This window comes from Mustelus asterias, chromosome 5, assembly GCF_964213995.1.
Source record: "Mustelus asterias chromosome 5, sMusAst1.hap1.1, whole genome shotgun sequence".
Classification (NCBI taxonomy): Eukaryota; Metazoa; Chordata; class Chondrichthyes; order Carcharhiniformes; family Triakidae; genus Mustelus; species Mustelus asterias.
This window is the reverse complement of record NC_135805.1, coordinates 3,782,383-3,804,730: the sequence shown is the minus strand read 5'-3', so window position 1 is coordinate 3,804,730 and position 22,348 is coordinate 3,782,383. Positions and strand designations below refer to the sequence as shown.

The following is a 22,348-nucleotide window of genomic DNA, read 5'->3' as shown; positions in this document are numbered from 1 at the left end:
CCCAACTCATTGTGCAAATTCATGAATGCAATCCAGAACCTATTTGCACTATAACTACAAAGGTACCCATTTCTAATGCAAACACAAGAACATAAAAAGAGAGTAGGCCATATGGCTTCAAAACTGTTCCAACATTCAGGAAGATCATGGCTGATTTGACCGTAGGCCTATACTTTCCCACCTGCTCTCCTTAATCCAAAATTTCCCCAGTCGTACAAGAATGGGCGGCACGGTAGCACAGTAGTTAGCACTGCTGCTTCACAGCTCCAGGGACTTGGGTTCGATTCCCAGCTTGGGTCACTGTCTGTGTGGAGTTTGCACATTCTCCTGGTGTCTGCATGGGTTTCTTCCGGGTGCTCTGGTTTCTTCCCACAGTCCAAAGACGTGCGGGTTAGGTTGATTGGCCATGCTAAAAATTGCCCCTTAAAGTCCTGAGATGCATAGGTTAGAGGGATTAAGCGGGTAAATATGTAGGAATATGGGGCTGGGGCCTGGGTGGATTGTGGTCGGTGCAGACTCAATGGGCCAAATGGCCTCTTTCTGCACTGTAGGGTTTCTATGATTCTCTGAATCTGTCTATCACAGCTTTAAATATATTCAATGACCCAGCATCCACAGCTCTCGGAGGTAGAGAATTGCAAAGATTCACGACTATCGAGAAGAAATTCCTCATGTCCATTATAAATAAGGCCCCATATTCTCAAATTATGCATCCTAGTTCTAGATTTTTCCCAATGACAGCTGTTAGGCTAACTGGCCTCGACTGTTTATATTTCTTGCAAACTTATTCTCGATCTCTTCCTCCCTCATTTATTTGTTTAGTCATCCTTTGCAGGTTTTTAAAATATTCCCAAACCTTTGGTCTACCACTAATTTTTGTTACACTGTATGCATTCTCTTTCCTAAAATTCTTAGATAGTTCAGGGTAGGGTTTCTATGATTTCTATGATTTCTTTCTATGATTTCATCCTTGCTATAGAGTTTTTTTAATGCAATTGCAATTTATGTCAGATGATCTTTTTAACATTAATTTCATAATCTGAATCAAGTCATGCATAAACTTCACATGCTTGTCTGTCTAGTTGAAGAAAACTAATTACAGAAAGCCCGATTTGAAGGATGGTGGGGAAGAAAATTGAGGTTTCAGAACTACCGTTTGGTCTTACCAATTCGTCCGCCAAACTCCCACTCATGAGTCCGCACCACTTGCTTTTTTATATATAGGTGATCATCTTTTGTTTCCAATTCTACAACTTTCCCTTCTTCTTTCTTAGTTCGTAAGTTGTAAGGGAGATCCAACTGGTCAGTTACAATTTCCCTACGTATCTTGTGCTGCAAGTTAAATAGAATGGCAGATATCAGAAAGGGCAAAGATTACAGTGGAATTACACAACGCAGTAATAGCTAGAGAACAGTGCCATACTATGTCTTCCCCAAGCACCAAAAAACTCCACCAGATGACATACATACAAGTTGCACAATATTTTATAACCACAATTTCTTAAGCTGGCCAACATTGAGCCAATTGTGCAACCCACTAACAAAATTTACATCCTCAACTGTGAAACTGAGTAAATTCTAAGCAGAGTTAAGAAATGAAAATTGTTCAATTATAAACTGACCAGCACAGTAGAAGAGACAAGAAAGGGAACTCAAAAAGAAATATTTCAGAGAAACTAAATTTGTGCAAATGGATGACATTAGCACCCAGAAGCTTTTGGGTTCTACTCCCAAATTTCATTCTGTTAAATTGCCAGTTTGTGAATTGTATTAGTGAGCAAGCAGCAAAAAACAGACATCTTCCATGAGAAAAGGTTGAAATCTCCTGATTACCAAGAAATATTGACCATGCAATGGACAAAACCATATACATCTCCTTAGTGACAGGACATGGGAAATGAAACACATTCTTAAAGAAAGTCATTTGAAATATTTCAACCGAAAATCATGCAAAGAATCACCACTTGTAAAACTAAAATCACCAAAACGCCCATAACTCAGTAACAAACTCATTGGAATATGAGACTGCCTTTTTTCAATTTCCAAAACCAAGATAATTTAGAATTCAGTGGGAAAATCACCAAACCCAAATACAGGCAGTCTTCGATTTTACGTTTATAAATTGATGTGCTATTTCAACTTCACAACTCCAGTTTCAATTTATGACATCATGCCAGCACATTCATACGTACACACAGCTCAGCCTTCAACACCATTATTCCTACAAAAAACTCCATGGCCTGGGCCTTGGCACCTCCCTCTGCAACTGGACCCTGAACTTCCTAACCCACAGATCACAATCAGTAAGGATAGGCAACAACACCTTCTCCATGAACATCCGCAACACCGGTGCCCCACAAGGCTGTGTTCTCAGCCCCCGACTATACTCCTTATACACCTATGACTGTGTGGTCAAATTCCCCTCCAATTCAATTTTCAAGTTTGCTGACGACACCACCGTAGTGGGTTGGATCTCAAACAATGACGAGACAGAGTACAGGAATGAGATAGAGAATCTGGTGAACTGGTGCGGCAACAATAATCTCTCCCTCACTGTCAACAAAACTAAGGAGATTGTCATCGACTTCAGGAAGCATAAAGGAGAACATGCCTCTGTCTACATCAACAGGGACAAAATTGAAAGAGTCGAGAACTTCAAGTTTTTAAGTGTCCAGATCACCAACAATCTGTCCTGGTCTCCTCTCTCTCCCTGCCCCCTGCTGACACTATAGTTAAGAAAGCCCACTAACGCCTCTACTTTCTCAGAAGACTAAGGAATCCTCACCAACTTTTACAGATGCACCATAGAAAGCATTCTTTCTGGTTGCAACACAGCTTGGTATGGCTCCTGCTCTGCCCAAGACTGCAAGGAACTACAAAAGGTCGTGAATGTAGCCCAATCCATCACTCAAACCAGCCTCCCATTCATAGACTGTCTACATTTCCCGCTGCCTCGGCAAAGCAGCCAGCATAATTAAGGATCTCTTCCACTGGGAAAAAGATACGAAAGTCTGAGGTCACGTACCAACCGACACAATAACAGCTTCTTCCTGCTGCCACCAGACTTTTGAATGGATCTACCCTGCATTAAGTTGATCTTTCCCTATACCCTAGCTATAACTGTAACATTACATTCTGCACTCTCTCGTTTCCTTTCCTATGAATGGTATGCTTTGTCTGTTTAGCGCGCTAGAAACAATACTTTTCACCGTATGCTAATACATGTGACAATAAGTCAAATTAAAAAAAACACACTGATGTTCTGCACCGCCTAGCTGTTTGACTGCATAGATCGAACTGTCTTTAGTCAGTTGGATATTAGTGTTTTATTCTGTTGAATTTTTTTTGCACGTCAGGATTTTAATGTATTTATACACTTTTGTTGTGTTGAACATGTGCTCAAACTCCCAGACATTCAAAGTTAAAGAGGCAACTGACAGTAATCGATGGCTTAATTATATCCCCCACACTGACCAAGGCATGCAGACATCAACAGTCGCCACAGGGCAAGAGTTGAGAACATGTAACACCACGCGTGATTTCCAGCCTTGGCTCATAAGTCCTTGTGCATGAATCACAAAAACTCAGTTTGCAGGTGCAGCAGGTAATCAAGAAGGCAAATGGAATGTTGGCCTTTATCGCGAGAGGGATGGAGTATAAAAGCAGGGAGGTCATGCTGCAACTGTACAGGGTACAGCATGTATGTGTGCAAGAACAGGGGATTGAGACTAGCTAGATTGCTCTTTGAAGGAGCTGGATGGACTTTGGATGGCATGGCGGCAGTGGTTAGCACTGCTGCCCTCTTTTTAGGTCAAACCAAATAAACAAACTCAGTCAGGACAAAGTAAAAGGGGCAGCTCCCCAAAAAGGAGGGGGAACAGCACGAACAGAAATCAAAGTACAAAGGAAACTTAAAAACATCAAATTAAAATGTGATTGTCAGGGTCAATAACGCACCCCAACCCCTGCGGTGCCCAACGGACGCGGAAGGCGTCAACCACGCCCATGGACACTGCATGCTCCCTCTCCAGGGACACCCGGCCGCGAACATAGCCGCGGTAGAGGGGAAGATAGTCAGGATGGACGGCCCCCTCGATCGCCCGCTGTCTGGACCGGTAAATGGCGCATTTCGCCAGGCCCAGGAGCAGGTTCACGAGGAGGTCGCCATGCCGACCCGCCCCTCTCCGCACCGGGTGTCCGTAGATCAGGAGCGTGGGACTGAAGTGCAAACAAAACATCAATAAAAGGTTCTTTAGGAAAACAAAAAGGGAGTGCAGCCTAAGACACACAACATAGACATGGTCCACGGACTCCACAAGGCCACAGAAAGGGCAGTCTTCAGAGCCCGTGAACCAGTGAATCCTACTTCAGGGACTCTGGCTCAATTCCTAGCTTGGGTCGCTGTCTGTGTGGGGTCTGCACATTCTCCCAGTGTCTGCGTGGGTTTCCTCCGGATGCTCCGGTTTCCTCCCAGTCTGAAAGACACACCAGTTAGGTGCATTGGCCATGCTAAATTCTCCCTCAGTATACCTGAACAGGCGACAGAGTGTGGTGACTAGGGGATTTTCACGGTAACTTAATTACAGTGTTAATTTAAGCCTACTTGTGACATTAATAAATAAACAATATGAAGATGTGAATAACAGATAAAAAGGGTTGTGTGAAAAAGCACAAGTGGAATTCAGCAACAGAGATCATGTCGTATCATGGAACTCAAGAGCAGCCAAGGAAATCCCACGTAATGGATGCTATCATTTTTGTGATGGGCAAGAGAAATGCTAGTCTCATAGGAAGCACCTCAAGGATTGGATCCATGGGACTCAAGTATGACATCCTGTATCATCTACTGCAAGTCACCATATGATTGCAGCAGAAATTAGAGCAGAGCCATATTGAGAATTCTCTAGAGATAAAATTGAATGATCAAACTATCAGTCGTGTGGAATAAGTTAATTTATTAGTCACAAGTAAGGCTTACATTAACACTGCAATGATACAAAAATATCCCTTCCTCTCAGCAGAAGTTAATAATTTCCAGGGTCACAAACATGACATTCGTATTAAAATTTTAATTCTAGACGAGAGGCTTTTCAGGTTGTCCGGCCAAGTGCTACGAGCAGCACAATGTAAAGCTGTTTTCTACACATGGCCAAGGGCTGCAGTAAGAACATGGGGGAATTAAAGAAGGAAAGATTGTAGAAACTAAAGTATAGTTTGAAAAGGACAGAACAAAATGTAACAAACAGTGTGATGGAGTGTGATTAGGAGACGCAAGACCAAAGGAAATATAACAAAAGGAACAAAAAGGCAAGAAAAATAACAGTTCAATAAAAGATAATTGAGAATGAGAAAGTAGAAGTCATTAATGGATCCCAGTTAAGGGTCAGCAATGATTTCCATCATTAAGTTGGAGTACAGAAGGGTTTCCCTACCTCAACGACTCTGTAGATTTTCTTGGTGGTGTTGTTCTCCTCTTCCTCTTTGAGGTCTGTTACGGAGACACTTTTGCTGTTGGTGCTGTTCTCCTGGAGTTTTTCATTCAAAAAGCATCAATAAAGCTCAGAATGAAAGAATTTGCTTTAATAGGTTTCTGTGAACATACACGAAACAGCTCATCCTATTCAGACTCAACTATAAAGCAGTCCAACACATCAGCAGCACTAATAGCAGCTCAAAATCTTCATCATTGGGCCTTTTTGTCAGATTTCTACAAGCAAAAAAAGTCAATGCCTGTGCAAAAGATTTTCTCTTTTGCCCTTCTCCTTTAGTATCTCAATGTGCACCAGGTCCTAGCAAAAGGACAGGCAGGTATCTGCCAATCTGATGGGATGCTAAAGAGCAACTAAGTGCAATTCCCGTTAAACATTGCTACTAATAATACTAAAGGTACTTCACGTCCAGTCATCCCATTGATGAGCAATTAAAATAATCAAACGGTAATAATTTCACCAGAAAAGAAACAAGGTGATGGCATATGGGTAGAAACTATCAGGCTACCTCACTCCTTCCATTTGCATTTTTAGCACACCTTAAAGTTCATTGAGGGATAAGTGGCTGAGAGTTCAACTCATACATAAGTACATGGACAGACAGCATAGTTCTGAGTCCATCCAGGTCTCAATAGAAGGATTTTCACATACCTGAGGGACAAACTTCGCTGCAGGTAGATCTTTCTTTTGCACTTCTTCCTTCTGCACAGTTTTCTTGGTCTCCCTGCCACGGGAGGTTGAACGCTTGGGGGTCTGTGTTCGAGCAGGGGAACGTGATCGAGATCGACTACGTTGTCGAGGTGATGATCTTTTCTTCGTTTTAAAATAATTTAAGGGCTAATGATAAAAAAGTTATTGATTACTTAACATGTAATTTTCAACCACTGACCATTTACAACGATTCACCATCAACTTGAAGAATTAACTTTTCATTTATAAATCAAATAAGTTCTCATTTTACTTCACTGAATCCATATTTATATTATCCACATTTTGCTTCTGTCAAATACTAATAAATCTGTAACAATAAGCAATGAGGCTTCAACTTCAGGCAAAATCATGCAGATATGGTTTGATGCATGTGGCTCAGTATTTCTTTCTTCATTGTTGCTCATGCCACAAACACAAATATTCTGATGGCCAGAAAGAGATTGAGCAGCTGACTGCTTTGGTTTGTGACACATACATTGTTCCACAGTGTCATCAAGAAACATAGAAACTAGAAGGAGTAGGCCACTCGGGCCTTCGAGCTTGCTTCACCTTTCATTTTGATCATGGCCGATCATCAAATTCAATATCCCGATTACCCCTTCCCACCATATCCCTTGATCCCATTAGCCCCGAGAGCTATATCTAATTTCTTCTTGAAATCACACAACATTTGGGCCTCAACTACATTCTGTGGGAGTAAATTCCATACATTCACCACCCTCTGGGTGAAGAAATTTCTCCTCACCTCAGTTCTAAAAGGTTTACCCCTTATCCTTAAACTATAACCCCTAGTTCTGGACTCCCCCACCATTGGGAACATTTTTTCTGAATCCACCCTGTCAGAATTTTATCAGTTTCTATGAGATCCCCTCTCACACTTCTAAACTCCAGTGAATATAATCCTAACTGACTTAGCTTCTCCTCATTTGACAGACCTGCAATAACAGGGATCAGTCTGGTAAACCTTCGCTGTACTCCCTCTATAGCAAGGACATCCTTCCTCAGGCAAGGAAACCAAAACGGCACACAATACTCACCAACGCCCTATAGAACTGCAGCAAAACATCCCAATCCCTATACTCAAATCCTCTCGCTATGAAGGCCAACATACCATTTGCCTTCTCTACTGCCTGCCTGTAGGTAGGTTCTTTACTCAGTAGTAAGGGCGTGGAATGCCCTGCCTGCAGCAGTGGTGGACTCGTCAACGTTGAGAGAGTTCAAGTGTTTATTGGATAAACATATGGATGATATTGGAATAGTGTAAATTAGAGGGGCTTACGATTGGTACCACTGGTCGGCGCAACATCGAGGGCCGAAGGGCCTGTACTGCGCTGTAATGTTCTATGTACCTGCGTGCTTACTTTCAGTGACTGATGCACAAGGACATCAAGGTCTCGGTGAGTATCCACCTCTCTCAATTTACACCCATTCAAACCTGTCTTATTATTATTGCTACCAAATTCGATAACCTCACATTTATTCACATTAACACTGCATCTCTGCCATGCACATGCCCACACACACACAGCCTGTCCAAATCATGCTGAAGCATCTCGGTTCCCTCTTCCAAATCATTAATATATAATGTGAAACGGTGGGGTCCTAGCGCTGATCCCTGCGGAACGCCACTAGAGTCACAGAGGTTTACAGCATGGAAACAGGCCATTCCGCCCAACTTGTCCATGCCCCCCCTTTTTTAAAAAACCCCTAAGCTAGTCCCAATTCCCCGCATTTGGCCCATATCCCTCTATACCCATCTTACCCATGTAATTGTCCAAATACTTTCTAAAAGACAAAATTGTACCCGCCTCTACTACTACCTCTGGCAGCTTGTTCCAGACACTCACCACCCTCTGCGTGAAAACATTGCCCTCTGGAGACTTTTGTATCTCTCCCCTCTCACCTTAAACCTATGCCCTCTAGTTTTAGACTCTCCTACCTTTGGGAAAAGATATTGACTATCTAGCTGATCTATTTCGTTTGATTTGTCACATGTATTAACAGTGAAAAGTCTTGTTTCTTGCGCGCTATACAGACAAAACATACCCGTTCATAGAGAAGGAAACGAGAGAGTGCAGAATGTAGTGTTACAGTCACAGCTAGGGTGTAGAGAAAGATCAACTTAATGCACAGTAAGTCCATTGAAAAGTCTGACGGCAGCAGGGAAGAAGCTGTTCTTGAGTCGGTTGGTACATGACCTCAGACTTTTGTATCTTTTTACCAACGGAAGGTGGTGGAAGAGAGAATGTTTGCGTGCATGGGGTCCTTAATTATGCTGGCTGCTTTGCCGAGGCAGCGGGAAGTATAGGCAGAGTCAATGGATAGGAGGCTGGTTTGCATGATGGATTGGGCTACATTCACGACCTTTTGTAGTTCCTTGCGGTCTTGGGCAGAGCAGGAGCCATACCAAGCTGTGATACAATCAGAAAGAATGCTTTCTATGGTGCATCTGTAAAAGTTGGTGAGAGTCGTAGCTGACATGCCAAATTTCTTTAGTCTTCTGAGAAAGTAGAGGCATTGGTGGGCTTTCTTAACTATAGTGTCGGCATGGGGAGACCAGGACAGGTTGTTGGTGATCTGGACACCTAAAAACCTGAAGCTCTCAACCCTTTCTACTTCGTCCCCATTGATGTAGACAGGGGCATGTTCTCCTTTACGCTTCCTGAAGTCGATGACAATCTTCTTCGTTTTGTTGACATTGAGGGAGAGATTATTGTTGCCACACCAGTTCACCAGTTTCTCCATCTCAAACGTGTACTCTGTCTAGTCATTGTTTGAGATCTGACCCACTATGTTGGTGTCGCCAGCAAACTTGACAATCGAATTGGAGGAGAATTTGGCCACACAGTCATAGGTGTATAAGGAGTATAGTAGGGGGCTGAGGACACAACCTTGTGGGGCACTGGTGTTGAGATGATCGTGGGGGTGTTGTTGTTGCCTATCCTTACTGATTGTGGTCTGAGAATCATAGAAATCCTACAGTGCAGAAAGAGGCCATTTGGCCCATCGAGTCTGCACCGACCACAATCCCACCCAGGCCCTACCCCCATATCCCTACACATTTACCCGCTAATCCCTCTAACCTACGCATCTCAGAACACTAAGGGGCAATTTTTAGCATGGCCAATCAACCTAACCTGCACATCTTTGGACTGTGGAAGGAAACCAGAGCACCCGGAAGAAACCCATGCAGACACAAGGAGAATGTGCAAACTCCACACAGACAGTGACCCAAGCTGGGAATCAAACCCAGGTCCCTGGAGCCGTGAAGCAGCAGTGCTAACCACTGTGCTACCGTGCCGCCATAAATAGAGTTAGGAAGTTCAGGATCCAGTCGCAGAGGGAGGTGCCGAGGCTCAGGCCATGGAGTTTGGAGATGAGTTTCGTGGGAATAATAGTGTTGAAGGCTGAACTATAATCAATAAATAGGAGTATGACATAGAACAGTACAGCACAGAACAGGCCCTTCGGCCCATGATGTTGTGCCGAGCTTTAGCTGAAACCACGATCAAGCTATCCCACTCCCTATCATCCTGGTGTGCTCCATGTGCCTATCCAATAACCGCTTAAATGTTCCTAAAGTGTCTGACTCCACTATCACTGCAGGCAGTCCATTCCACACCCCAACCACTCTCTGCGTAAAGAACCTACCTCTGATATCCTTCCTATATCTCCCACCACGAACCCTATAGTTATGCTCCCTTGTAATAGCTCCATCCACCCGAGGAAATAGTCTTTGAACGTTCACTCTATCTATCCCCTTCATCATTTTATAAACCTCTATTAAGTCTCCCCTCAGCCTCCTCCGCTCCAGAGAGAACAGCCCTAGCTCCCTCAACCTTTCCTCATAAGACCTACCCTCCAAACCAGGCAGCATCCTGGTAAATCTCCTCTGCACTCTTTCCAGCGCTTCCACATCCTTCTTATAGTGAGGTGACCAGAACTGCACACAATATTCCAAATGTGGTCTCACCAAGGTCCTGTACAGTTGCAGCATAACCCCACGGCTCTTAAACTCCAACCCCCTGTTAATAAAAGCTAACACACTATAGGCCTTCTTCACAGCTCTATCCACTTGAGTGGCAACCTTTAGAGATCTGTGGATATGGACCCCAAGATCTCTCTGTTCCTCCACAGTCTTCAGAACCCTACCTTTGACCCTGTAATCCACATTTAAATTAGTCCTACCAAAATGAATCACCTCACATTTATCAGGGTTAAACTCCATCTGCCATTTTTCAGCCCAGCTTTGCATCCTATCTATGTCTCTTTGCAGCCTACAACAGCCCTCCACCTCATCCACTGCTCCACCAATCTTGGTGTCATCAGCAAATTTACTGATCCACCCTTCAGCCCCCTCCTCTAAGTCATTAATAAAAATCACAAAGAGCAGAGGACCAAGCACTGATCCCTGCGGCACTCCGCTAGCAACCTGCCTCCAATCCGAAAATTTTCCATCCACCACCACCCTCTGTCTTCAATCAGACAGCCAGTTACCCATCCAATCGGCCAACTTTCCCTCTATCCCACACCTCCTCACTTTCATCATAAGCCGACCATGGGGGACCTTATCAAACGTCTTTGTCCTTGTTATCTGGGTGCTCCAGAATTGAATGCAGGGCCAGGGAAATGGCATCTGCTATGGACCTGTTGTGGCGGTAGGCAAACTGTAGTGGATCTAGGTAGTCCGGGATGCTGGAATTGATTCGTGCCATGACTAACCTTTCGAAGCACTTCAGAATGATGGATGTCAGAGCCACCGGCTGATAATCATTAAGGCAAGCAGCTTGGTTTTCTTAGGTACCGGGATGTTGGTCGTCTTCTTGACGCAGATAGGGACATCAGATTGTTGTAAAGAGAGGTTAAAGATGTCTGTGAATACCCCCGCCAGCTGATCCGCTCCACTCCACTCCGCGTGACGAAGGGGCAGCACTCAGAAAGCTAGTGGTTTTTTCTACCAAATAAACCTGTTGGGATTTTAACCTGGTGTTGAGACTTCTTACTGTGTTTACCCCAGTCCAACGCCGGTATCTCCACATCATGACTACCATCGACACCACAAACTGTCGGTTCCAAGTGGAGAGGATCTCCAAGAAGATCGCGCATAACAACAAAGACATCAAGTTTCTACAAAGATGCAAGAAAGCAGACAAGATACCAAAGGACTACAGATCACGAACCCACTCAGGTCAACCTATAACACAGACTACGCTGAGAGACTTTGCCCTTGCACCTCTCTCACACTCCTCAACCACCTCATACACCAGCTCTACAGCAAACGTCGCATCCTGGAAACCAAGATAAAGTCCATATTCTCAACTTGCGCTCAGGACGCAGACTAGCTGCGAAACTCTGCCAAGCAGATGAGACAAAGGAACTACGTCATCTACACGCACACCAAGAACAGGAAACTTGAGAAACTCGGCATCACCACCAGCAGCAACCAAGCCTCCCCCGGTACCACAGTAGAAAATAGTACCACTGCAGGGAAATCCATTGTCAACTTGTCGGACTACACGCTTCAACCAGATGAAATCGAAGTTCTCAGCCGAGGGCTCAATTTTTGCCCCACCAGCAAAATAGACCCCATCAGTCTCGCAGCAGACACAGAGGAATTCATCAGGCGAATGAGGCTGCGGGAGTTCTTCCACAAACCCCAAGAGGCCAACAGCGAACACAATGAGATAGCCAATGAGCCGGAACAGCCAACAGAGAGATCCGCAATACAGCAACCGAAGAGGAAAGAGTAGAATTGGACTCCTCCGGAAGGCCACTGCCCTCGACTTGACATGTATGCCAAAACCGTCAGGAGGTGCGTCAACACCAGATTCATCAGCCGCACTCACAAGACAGCCCCGAACATCACCCAAGCACAACGCAACACCATCCGCGCTCTCAAGACCAACCGCAAGATTGTCATCAAACCAGCAGACAAAGGAAGGGCCATCGTCATACTGAACAGAACGGATTACTGCAAAGAAGTGTACCAACAACTGAACAACGAGGAACACTACAGACAGTTACCCGCAGATCCGACCAAAGAACACACCCGTCAACTCAACAGACTGATCAAGAACTTTCATCCAGACCTTCAGAACACCCTCCGTGCTCCCCACGTTGGAGATCTCTACTGCCTCCCGAAGACACACAAGGCAAACACACCCGGCCGTCCCATCGTATCGGGCAATGGGACCCTGTGCGAGAACCTCTCTGGCTACGTTGAGGGCATCCTGAAACCCATTGTACAAAGAACCCCCAGCTTTTGTCGCGACACTACAGACTTCCTACAGAAACTCAGCACATATGGAGCAGTTGAACCAGGAGCACTCCTCGTCACAATGGATGTCACACATCGCACAGGCTGTTCTCTGGTAAGGATGTAAATGGAAAGTGGGAGGCCTTCAAAGGAGAAATTTTGAGAGTGCAGAGTTTGTATGTTCCTGTCAGGATTAAAGGCAAAGTAAATAGGAATAAGGAACCTTGGTTCTCGAGGGAGATTGTAACACTGATTAAGAGGAAGAGAGAGTTGTATGAAATGTACAGGCAGCAAGGAACAGATCAGATGCTCGAGGAGTATAAAAAGTGCAAGAAGCTACTTAAGAGGGAAATCAGGAGGGCTAAAAGGAGACATGAGGTTGCTTTGGCAGACAGAGTGAAGGAAAATCCAAAGAGCTTCTATAGGTATGTTAGGAGCAAAAGGATAGTGAGGGATAAAATTGGTCCTCTTGAAGACCAGAGTGGTAGACTGTGTATGGAACCAAAAGAGATGGGGGAGATACTATATGGTTTTTTTGCATCCGTATTTACTGAGGAAACGGGCATGGAGTCTACGGAAATAGGGCAAACTGGTAGGGAGGCCATGGAACCGTTACAGATTAAAGGGGAGGAGGTGCTCGCTGTCTTGAGGCAAATCAGAGTGGATAAATCCCCAGGACCGGACAGGGTATTCCCACGGACCTTGAGGGAAGCTAGTGTTGAACTTGCAGGGGCCCTGGCAGACATATTTAAAATGTCAGTATTCACGGGGGAGGTGCCAGATGACTGGAGGGTGGCGCCGGATGACTGGAGGGTGGCTCATGTTGTTCCGTTGTTTAAAAAAGGTTCCAAAAGAAATCCGGGAAATTATCGGCCAGTAGGTTTGACGTCGGTGGTGGGCAAGTTATTGGAAGGTGTGATAAGGGACAGGATCTACAAATATTTGGATAGACAGGGACTTATTAGGGAGAGTCAACATGGCTTTGTGTGTGGTAGGTCATGTTTGACCAATCTATTAGAGTTTTTCGAGGAGGTTACCAGGAAAGTGGATGAAGGGAAGGCGGTGGATGTTGTCTACCTGGATTTCAGCAAGGCCTTTGACAAGGTCCCTCATGGGAGGTTAGTTAGGAAGGTTCAGTCGCTAGGTATACATGGGGAGGTAGTAAATTGGATAAGACACTGGCTGAATGGAAGAAGCCAGAGAGTGGTTGTGGAGGATTGCTTCTCTGAGTGGAGGCCTGTGACTAGTGGTGTGCCGCAGGGATCGGTGTTGGGTCCATTGTTGTTTGTCATCTATATCAATGATCTGGATGATAATGTGGTAAATTGGATCAGCAAGTTTGCTGATGATACAAAGATTGGAGGTGTAGTGGACAGTGAGCAAGGTTTTCAAAGCTTGCAGAGGGATTTGGACCAACTAGAAAAATGGGCTGAAGAATGGCAAATGGAATTTAACGCAGACAAGTGTGAGATATTGCACTTTGGAAGGACAAACCAAAGAAGAACGTACAGGGTAAATGGTAGGACTCTGAAGAGTGCAGTTGAACAGAGGGATCTGGGAATACAGGTACAGAATTCCCTAAAAGTGACGTCACAGGTGGATAGGGTCGTAAAGAGTGCCTTTGGTACATTTGCCTTTATAAATCGGAGTATCGAGTATAAAAGTTGGAGTGTTATGGTAAGGTTATATAAGGCATTGGTGAGGCCGAATTTGGAGTATTGTGTACAGTTTTGGTCACCTAGTTACAGAAAGGATGTAAATAAGATTGAAAGAGTGCAGAGAAGGTTCACAAGGATGTTGCCGGGACTTGAGAAGCTGAGTTACAGAGAGAGATTGAATAGGTTGGGACTTTATTCCCTGGAGCGTAGAAGATTGAGGGGAGATTTGATAGAGGTGTATAAGATTTTGATGGGTATAGATAGAGTGAATGCAAGCAGGCTTTTTCCGCTGAGGCTAGGGGAGAAAAAAACCAGAGGGCATGGGTTAAGGTTGAAAGGAGAAAAGTTTAAAGGGAATATTAGGGGGGGCTTCTTCACGCAGAGAGTGGTGGGAGTGTGGAATGAGCTGCCAGATAAAGTGGTAAATGGGTCACTTTTAACATTTAAGAAAAACTTGGACGGGTTCATGGATGAGAGGGGTGTGGAGGGATATGGTCCAAGTGCAGGTCAGTGGGACTAGGCATAAAATGGTTCGGCACAGACAAGAAGGGCCAAAAGGCCTGTTTCTGAGCTGTAATTTTCTATGGTTCTATGTCTCGGCACTCTACACCAGCATCCCCCACGACGATGGCATTGCTGCAACTGCCTCAGTACTCAATGCCGACAACTGCCAGTTTCCAGATGCAATTTTACAACTCATCCGCTTCATCCTGGATCACAATGTCTTCACCTTCAACAACCAGTTCTTCATCCAGACACACGGAACAGCCATGGGGACCAAATTCACACCTCAATATGCCAACATCTTCATGCACAGGTTCGAACAAGACCTCTTCACCGCACAGGACCTTCAACCGATGCCATACACTAGATACATCAATGACATTTTCTTCCTTTGGCCTCTTTTAAGGTCAAACCAAATAAACAAACTAAAATTAAATCAGGACAAAGTAAAAGGGGCAGCTCCCCAAAAGGAGGGGGAACAGCCCGAACAAAAATCAAAGTACAAAGGAAACTTAACATCAAATCATAATGTGATTATTAGGGTCGATAACGCACCCCAACCCCTGCGGTGCCCAACGGGCACGGAAGGCATCAACTGCGCCCGTGGACACCGCATGCTCCCTCTCCAGGGACACCTGGCCGTGAACGTAGCCGCGGTAGAGGCGCAGACAGTCAGGATGGACGGCCCCCTCGATCGCCCGCTGCCTGGACCTGTAAATGGCGCGTTTCGCCAGGCCAAGGTTGACGAGGAGGTCGCCATTCCAACCCTCCCCTCTCCGCACCAGGTGTCCGTAGATCAGGAGCATGGGACTGAATGGGTGGCAACGTGGGTCTCATTATATTCGATCTCCGCATCAGTTTCAGACCTCCGCACATGTGTCATCAGCCAAGTCCGAAGTGGGTATCCCAGGCCCCCATGAGCTATTCCTGTACCATGGGCTCCTCCTCAAAGATTTTGAGGACATCAGAACATCTCAATATGAAACTGCCATACATGCTGCCAGGACGTCTGGCGCAGACGTGAATGATGGTCACTCTCCCTCGGAGCAAATAGCAGCCGTCTCCATCTACTCCTGGAGTGACAAGGCCTGGGCCTCCTCTGCCCACAATTCATCCTCCTGTCCCTCCTTCTCAGCTCTAGCAGCAACTAAAAGAATAGCAAGATCAATGGGTTGCATTGCGAAAGTCATCTCATCAATCTGAAGTGAGGTGGGGGGATTTGCGGAAGGGGGACAGCAACATACACTCCCCATTCCCCCCACAGACCCCCAGCAACATACGCTCCCCATACCCCCTCACAGACCCCCAGCAACACGCACTCCCAATACTATTATTATTCTGGACTATTATTTAAAATGGTAAAAAATTGCAGCATGCTGCTATGCAAAGGGACCTGGGTGTCCTTGTGCAAGAATCACAAGGAGTTGATTTGCAGGTGCAGCAGGTAATTAAGGCGGCAAATGGAATTTTGTCCTTCATTGCTAGAGGGATGGAGTTTAAAAAGAGCGAGGTTATGTTGCAGCTGTATAAGGTGCTGGTGAGGCCACACCTGGAGTACTGTGTACAGTTTTGATCTCCTTACTTGAGAAAGGATATACTGGCGCTGGAGGGGGTGTAGAGGAGATTCACTAGGTTGATTCCTGAGTTGAGAGGGTTGGCTTATGAGGAGAGACTGAGTAGACTGGGGCTATACTCATTGGAATTCAGAAGAATGAGGAGAGATCTTATAGAAACATATAAGATTATGAAGGGAATAGATAAGTTGGCAGGGAAGTTGTTTCCACTGGCAGGTGAAACTAGAACTAGGGGGCATAGCCTCAAAATAAGGGGGAGCAGATTTAGGACTGAGTTGAGGAGGAACTTCTTCACACAAAGTGTCGTGAATCTCTGGAATTCCCTGCCCATTGAAGCAGTTGAGGCTACCTCATTGAATGTTTTTAAGGCAAGGATAGATAAAGTTTTGAACAGCAAAGGAATTAAGGGTTATGGTGAGTGGGCGGGTAAGTGGAGCTGAGTCCACAAAAAGATCAGCCATGATCTTATTGAATGGTGGAGCAGGCCCGAGGAGCCAGGTGGCCTACTCCTGCTCCTAGTTAGAACATAGAACATTGAAAAATTACAGCACAAACAGGCCCTTCGGCCCACAAGTTGTGCCGAACACATCCCTACCTTCTAGACCTACCTATAACCCTCCATCCTATTAAGTCCCATGTACTCATCCAGGAGTCTCTTAAAAGACCCTATTGAGTTCGCCCCCACCACCCTCTATGTGAAAAACTTCCCCCTAACATCTCCCCTGTACATACCCCCAGCACCCTAAACCTGTGTCCTCTCGTAGCAGACATTTCCACCCTGGGAAAAAGCCTCTGAGAGTCCACCCGATCTATGCTTCTCAACATCTTATACACCTCTATTAGGTCTCCTCTCATCCTTCGTCTCTCCAAGGAGAAAAGACCGAGCTCCCTCAGCCTATCCTCATAAGGCATGCCACTCAATCCAGGCAACATCCTTGTAAATCTCCTCTGCACCCTTTCAATCTTTTCCACATCCTTCCTATAGTGAGGCGACCAGAACTGAGCACAGTACTCCAAGTGGGGTCTGACGAGGGTCTTATATAGCTGCATCATTATCCCCGGACTCCTAAACTCAATCCCTCGATTGATAAAGGCCAGCACACCATACGCCTTCTTAACCACTTCCTCCACCTGCAGGGCCGATTTGACCCGGACCCCAAGGTCCTTCTGATCCTCTAGTTCTTATGTTATTGAACCCCCTCACATACCCCCAGCAACACACACTACCCATACCCGCCCTCCCCCAAACAGGCCCCACACATTCCCCATACCCCCTCCCACATATTCCCAGCAACACATTCCCTATACCCACCCAAAAAGTCCCCAGCAACAAGCACTCCACACATGCCCCCCAGACACCCAGCAACACACTACCCCCCTACCCCCCCCCCCCCCCCCACAGATCCCAGAATGACAACACAGCCCCCCCCAATTTTCCCCCTCACTCACAAACGCAAACCCAGAACCCATGCAGTAGTGGCCACAGACAATGCTGCTTGACAAGTCCTGCGGCTGCAGCACTCTCACTTCAGAGAGCATCCAGCCAATCCCCCAACAGCATCAGTGCTTGCTGCTGCCTGCACTGGGACCCAGAGTCAGCGCTCTGAGCCATATCCATGCTGAGAATCCGAAGTTTGACCCCGTGAACAACAGCAACCCCCCCCCCCCACCCCCCCCCCACACACACGCTCGCAGAACCCCCCAGACCCAAAACACAACATGGCCGCCACGAAACAACCCCCTCTGAGCAGCATGGAGCAGTTTGAAAGCAGAGACTTACCTCCTCGCTCACCCTCTCTGTTCAAGCACCCGATTGCGACTAATTTAACTGAGTTTTTTGAGGTGACAAAAATGATTGACGAGGGAAATACTGCCAGAAATCTGAACTAAAAACCAAAACAGCGGGTCTGACAGCAGGGGAGAGAGAAACAGAGGTAATGTTTCAGAGTCCATATGCAGACTCAAAGATCTACTTGGGGGATGAGAGGGAACTCGGTGTTAGGAGAGTGGGAGCAAGGGAGTAGATGATGGGAGAGTTAAAAATGCATTGAAGGAATAAATCTGAGAGGGGTAAAATATAGAATCAGTGGATACAAATGAACAGATGCCAGTCAGGAGAAGTTTCGCACTTTGAACAAAGTCATCAAATATCTCCCTGTGTTGCCCATGGCGCTCCGGGTACCTGAACTATCCAACTCTGTGGTCCTGATTACCACATCCATTAACCCTGTAATCTCTGGAGTACACCGCAGTGTCTGTTTGGATAAAGTGTGCAAAGTAAAGCTGGTTTTATTTAAAAGTTTTGATTGAAGGAAATTGGTTCTCCAAGGTGCACCTCAGCACCAATCTCTTTTAATTATCCTCCCACCCAGAGTTCTGCTTCGGACGGAGGTTGAGGGGCGACCTGATAGAAGCCTACAAGATTATGAAGGGCATGGATAGAGTGGATCGTCAGAAGCTTTTTCCCAGGGTGGAAGAGTCAATTACTCGGGGGCACAGGTTTAAAGTGCGAGGGGCAAGGTTTAAAGGAGATGTACGAGGCAAGTTTTTTTTTTTTTACACAGAGGAACTCGCTGCTGGGGAGGTAGTGGAAGCAGATACGATAGTGACTTTTAAGGGCATCTTGACAAATACATGAAAAGGATGGGAATAGAGGGTTATGGTCCCCGGAAGGGTAGGGGGTTTTAGTTCAGTCGGACAGCATGGTCGGTGCAGGCTTGGAGGGCTGAAGGGCCTGTTCCTGTGCTGTAATTTTCTTTGTTCTTTGGAAGGACTCTGGTGTTGCCTACATGGACAAGGTCCCTCATGGCAGGCTGATGCAAAACTGATTAGCAAGTTTGCGGATGATACTAAGATTGGCGGAGTTGCGTATAGTGATGAAGATCACTATCTTCAGAGAATACAGCGGGATAAAGATAGGCGGGAAAATTGGGCAGAGAAATGTCAGATGGAATTTAATCCGGACAAATGCGAGATGATGCATTTTGGCAGATCCAATTCAGGTGGGAGCTATAAAATAACTGGCAGAACCATTAGGTAAGAAGTTTAACAACACCAGGTTAAAGTCCAACAGGTTTATTTGGTAGCAAAAGCCACACAAGCTTTCGGAGCTCCAAGCCCCTTCTTCAGGTGAGTGGGAATTCTGTTCACAAACAGGGCATATAAAGACACAAACTCAATTTACATGAATAATGGTTGGAATGCGAATACTTACAGCTAATCAAGTCTTTAAGATACAAACAACGTGAGTGGAGAGAGCATCAAGACAGGCTGAAAAGATGTGTATTGTCTCCAGACAAGACAGCCAGTGAAACTCAGCCTGTCTTGATGCTCTCACTCACGTTGTTTGTATCTTAAAGACTTGATTAGCTGTAAGTATTTGCATTCCAACCATTATTCATGTAAATTAAGTCTGTGTCTTTATATGCCCTGTTTGTGAACAGAATTCCCACTCACTTGAAGAAGGGGCTTGGAGCTCTGAAAGCTTGTGTGGCTTTTGCTACCAAATAAACCTGTTGGACTTTAACCTGGTGTTGTTAAACTTCTTACTGCGCTTACCCCAGTCCAACGCCGGCATCTCCACATCAGAACCATTAGGAGCATAGACACAGAAATCTGGGAGTACAGGTCCACAGATCCTTAAAAATGGCAGCACGGGTAGAAAAGTTGGCAAATTTATATTATAGTTATATAAAAGTCGGTTAGGCCACATTTGGAATACTGTGTCCAATTCTGGTCACCACACTACCAGAAGGCGGTGGAGACTTTGGAGAGAGTACAGAAAAGGTTTACCTGGATGTTGCCTAGTATGGAGAGTATTAGCTTATGAGGAGAGATTGAATAAACTAGGATTGTTCTCCATGGAAAGACAGAGGTTGAGGGGCGACCTGATAGAAGTTTGTAAAATTATGAGAGGTATCGATAGGGTGAACAGTTGGAAGCTTTTTCCCAGAGCAGAAATGACAATTACAAGGGGGCACAAGTTCAAGACGTTGGTGAGGGCCTGGAATGCACTAACAAGTGAGGTGTTTGAGGCAGTTACGTTAGCCACATTTAAGACTTATCTTGATAGGCATATGGACAAACGGGGAATCGAGGGATATACGCGGTTGGTCTAGATAGGACAACTTGATTAGCACAGGCTTGGGGAGTCGAAGGGCCTATTCCTGTGCTGTACTATTCTTTGTTCTTTTATACACGAGGTGTTTTCCTGACTGATCTGGCTGCAGCAAATCAGGTCATTAAGGCAGGTGAGCTGGGACCATTGAGAGTTAAGCTCGCCAATTACACTGTCTACATCAATGGGGACGAAGTAGAAAGGGTTGAGAGCTAAAAGTTTTTAGGTGTCCAGATCACCAACAACCTGTCCTGGCGCCCCCATGCCAACTATAGTTAAGAAAGCCCACCAACACCTCTACTTTCTTAGAAGACTAAGGAAATTTGGCATGTCAGCTACGACGCTCACCAACTTTTACAGACACCACATAGAAACCATTCTTTCTGATTGCATCACAGCTTGGTATGGCTCCTGCTCTGCTCAAGACCGCAAGAAACTACAAAAGGTCATGAATGTAGCTCAGTCCATCATGCAAACCAGCCTCCCATCCATTGACTCTGCCTACACTTCCCGGTGCCTTGGCAAAGCAGCCAGCATAATTAAGGACCCCACGCACCCCGGACATTCTCTCTTCCACCTTCAGGAAAAAGATACAAAAGTCTGAGGTCACATACCAACCGACTCAAGAACAGTTTCTTCACTGCTGCTGTCAGACTTTTCAATGGACTTACCTTGCATTAAGTTGATCTTTCTCTACACCCTAGCTATGACTGTAACACTACATTCTGCACTCTCTCCTTTCGTTCTCTATGAACGGTATGTTTTGTCTGTATAGCGCACAAGAAACAATACTTTTCACTGTATGTTAATACATGTGACAATAATAAATCAAATCAAAATTGTGATAAATGCAAAAAAAATGCAAATTGACGTTTCGCTCGTTTTGCACAGGCTTCCAATCATGCCGATTTTGTTTATTGGTAAAATGGGAATGGGCGCGAAAACAGGTGCCATTCCCGCTAGTCGCATCACACCCGATTTTACATTTTCCCGGTGCAAACTGGGCCCAATGAGGTTGTAAAATTCCACCCATTATCTTCAAAGTTGTAGTCTAATTTATGATCAACATTGTAGATTCAAACACATGGCTGTTAAGTGATTCCTGGAGAAATTCATACACTCGGACATGGAGCAAGGGAGCATCAGGTTTGGTTCTGCTGCCTCTTCCAATTGAGCAATTTGATATGGTCGTGGCTCACTTGAAGAAAAGTCACTTGGGTGAGATATTGAATGTGACTGGTACCACCTATCCAAAGGAAGTACAAATACCTTCAGGAGATAAGTGAAGAGGGTTTTTTTTACATTAGCAGTTTTATTATGGAAAAAACAAGGAAAAAGTTAGGTACATGATGGACCAAAAAAGCTAAATACAGTTGATGCTGGAAGTCAACCAAAAAACAAAGTTGCTGGAAACACTAAGTAAGTCGAGCAACATTTGCGGAAGACAGTTCAAAGAGCCACAAGATGCATTGTATTAACTTTTGGATCTCATTCCAATGATGCTACCTGACCTGCTGAACATTTCCAGAATTTTTCTGGTTTTGTATCAGAAGTGTAGATATCAGTAAAGCATTTGAACAACCTCAAGTCATTCTGTTTGCTTTAGGCAAGTGGAACAGAATGTACATGATCAAGGAACTCCCCAATAAACAGCCACAATAAAAATTAAATTTGCCAAAAAGACAACAGTTATGTTTCCCAATCCTTTTTTTAGGATTTCACGGAAATACTAAACTTCTTTGCTGGGTGTTTGATGGAAATGCTCACCAGCTTTGAAAGAGGGAAGATAAAAAGTATAATAGGTTTACTGGCTATATGGAAAATGTTGGAAGCACTTCAGAAGTTTGTTTGAAAGAGTTAATGGATAGCAAGCATGGAATAAGAGACAGCCACAATTAGCTTGCTGTAAGTGTAAGGTGTCAGATTAAGACCATTAAAGCAAACATTATAAAAATGCCAACGATATGTATTCTGGATAGAGATGTGATTGCTAGGTACAAGGTTGGCCAGCATGACTGGGACAAAAATGTTTTCCTGTT

At 45.1% G+C, this 22,348-nt stretch overlaps 1 protein-coding gene across 1 annotated transcript in view; it reads right to left on the bottom strand.

Annotated features, from left to right (window-relative positions):
• The window catches only part of LOC144493939 (delta(14)-sterol reductase LBR-like), a 122,753-nt gene that overhangs the window by 57,439 nt on the left and 42,966 nt on the right, over window positions 1-22,348 (bottom strand). Inside the window, exons 3-5 of the mRNA XM_078213515.1 lie at window positions 6,141-6,326; window positions 5,433-5,525; window positions 1,167-1,332 (exon numbers count right to left, since the gene is read on the bottom strand). Of these exons, the coding sequence (XP_078069641.1) occupies window positions 1,167-1,332; window positions 5,433-5,525; window positions 6,141-6,326 (445 nt within the window). The remainder of the gene's footprint in view (window positions 1-1,166; window positions 1,333-5,432; window positions 5,526-6,140; window positions 6,327-22,348) is intronic.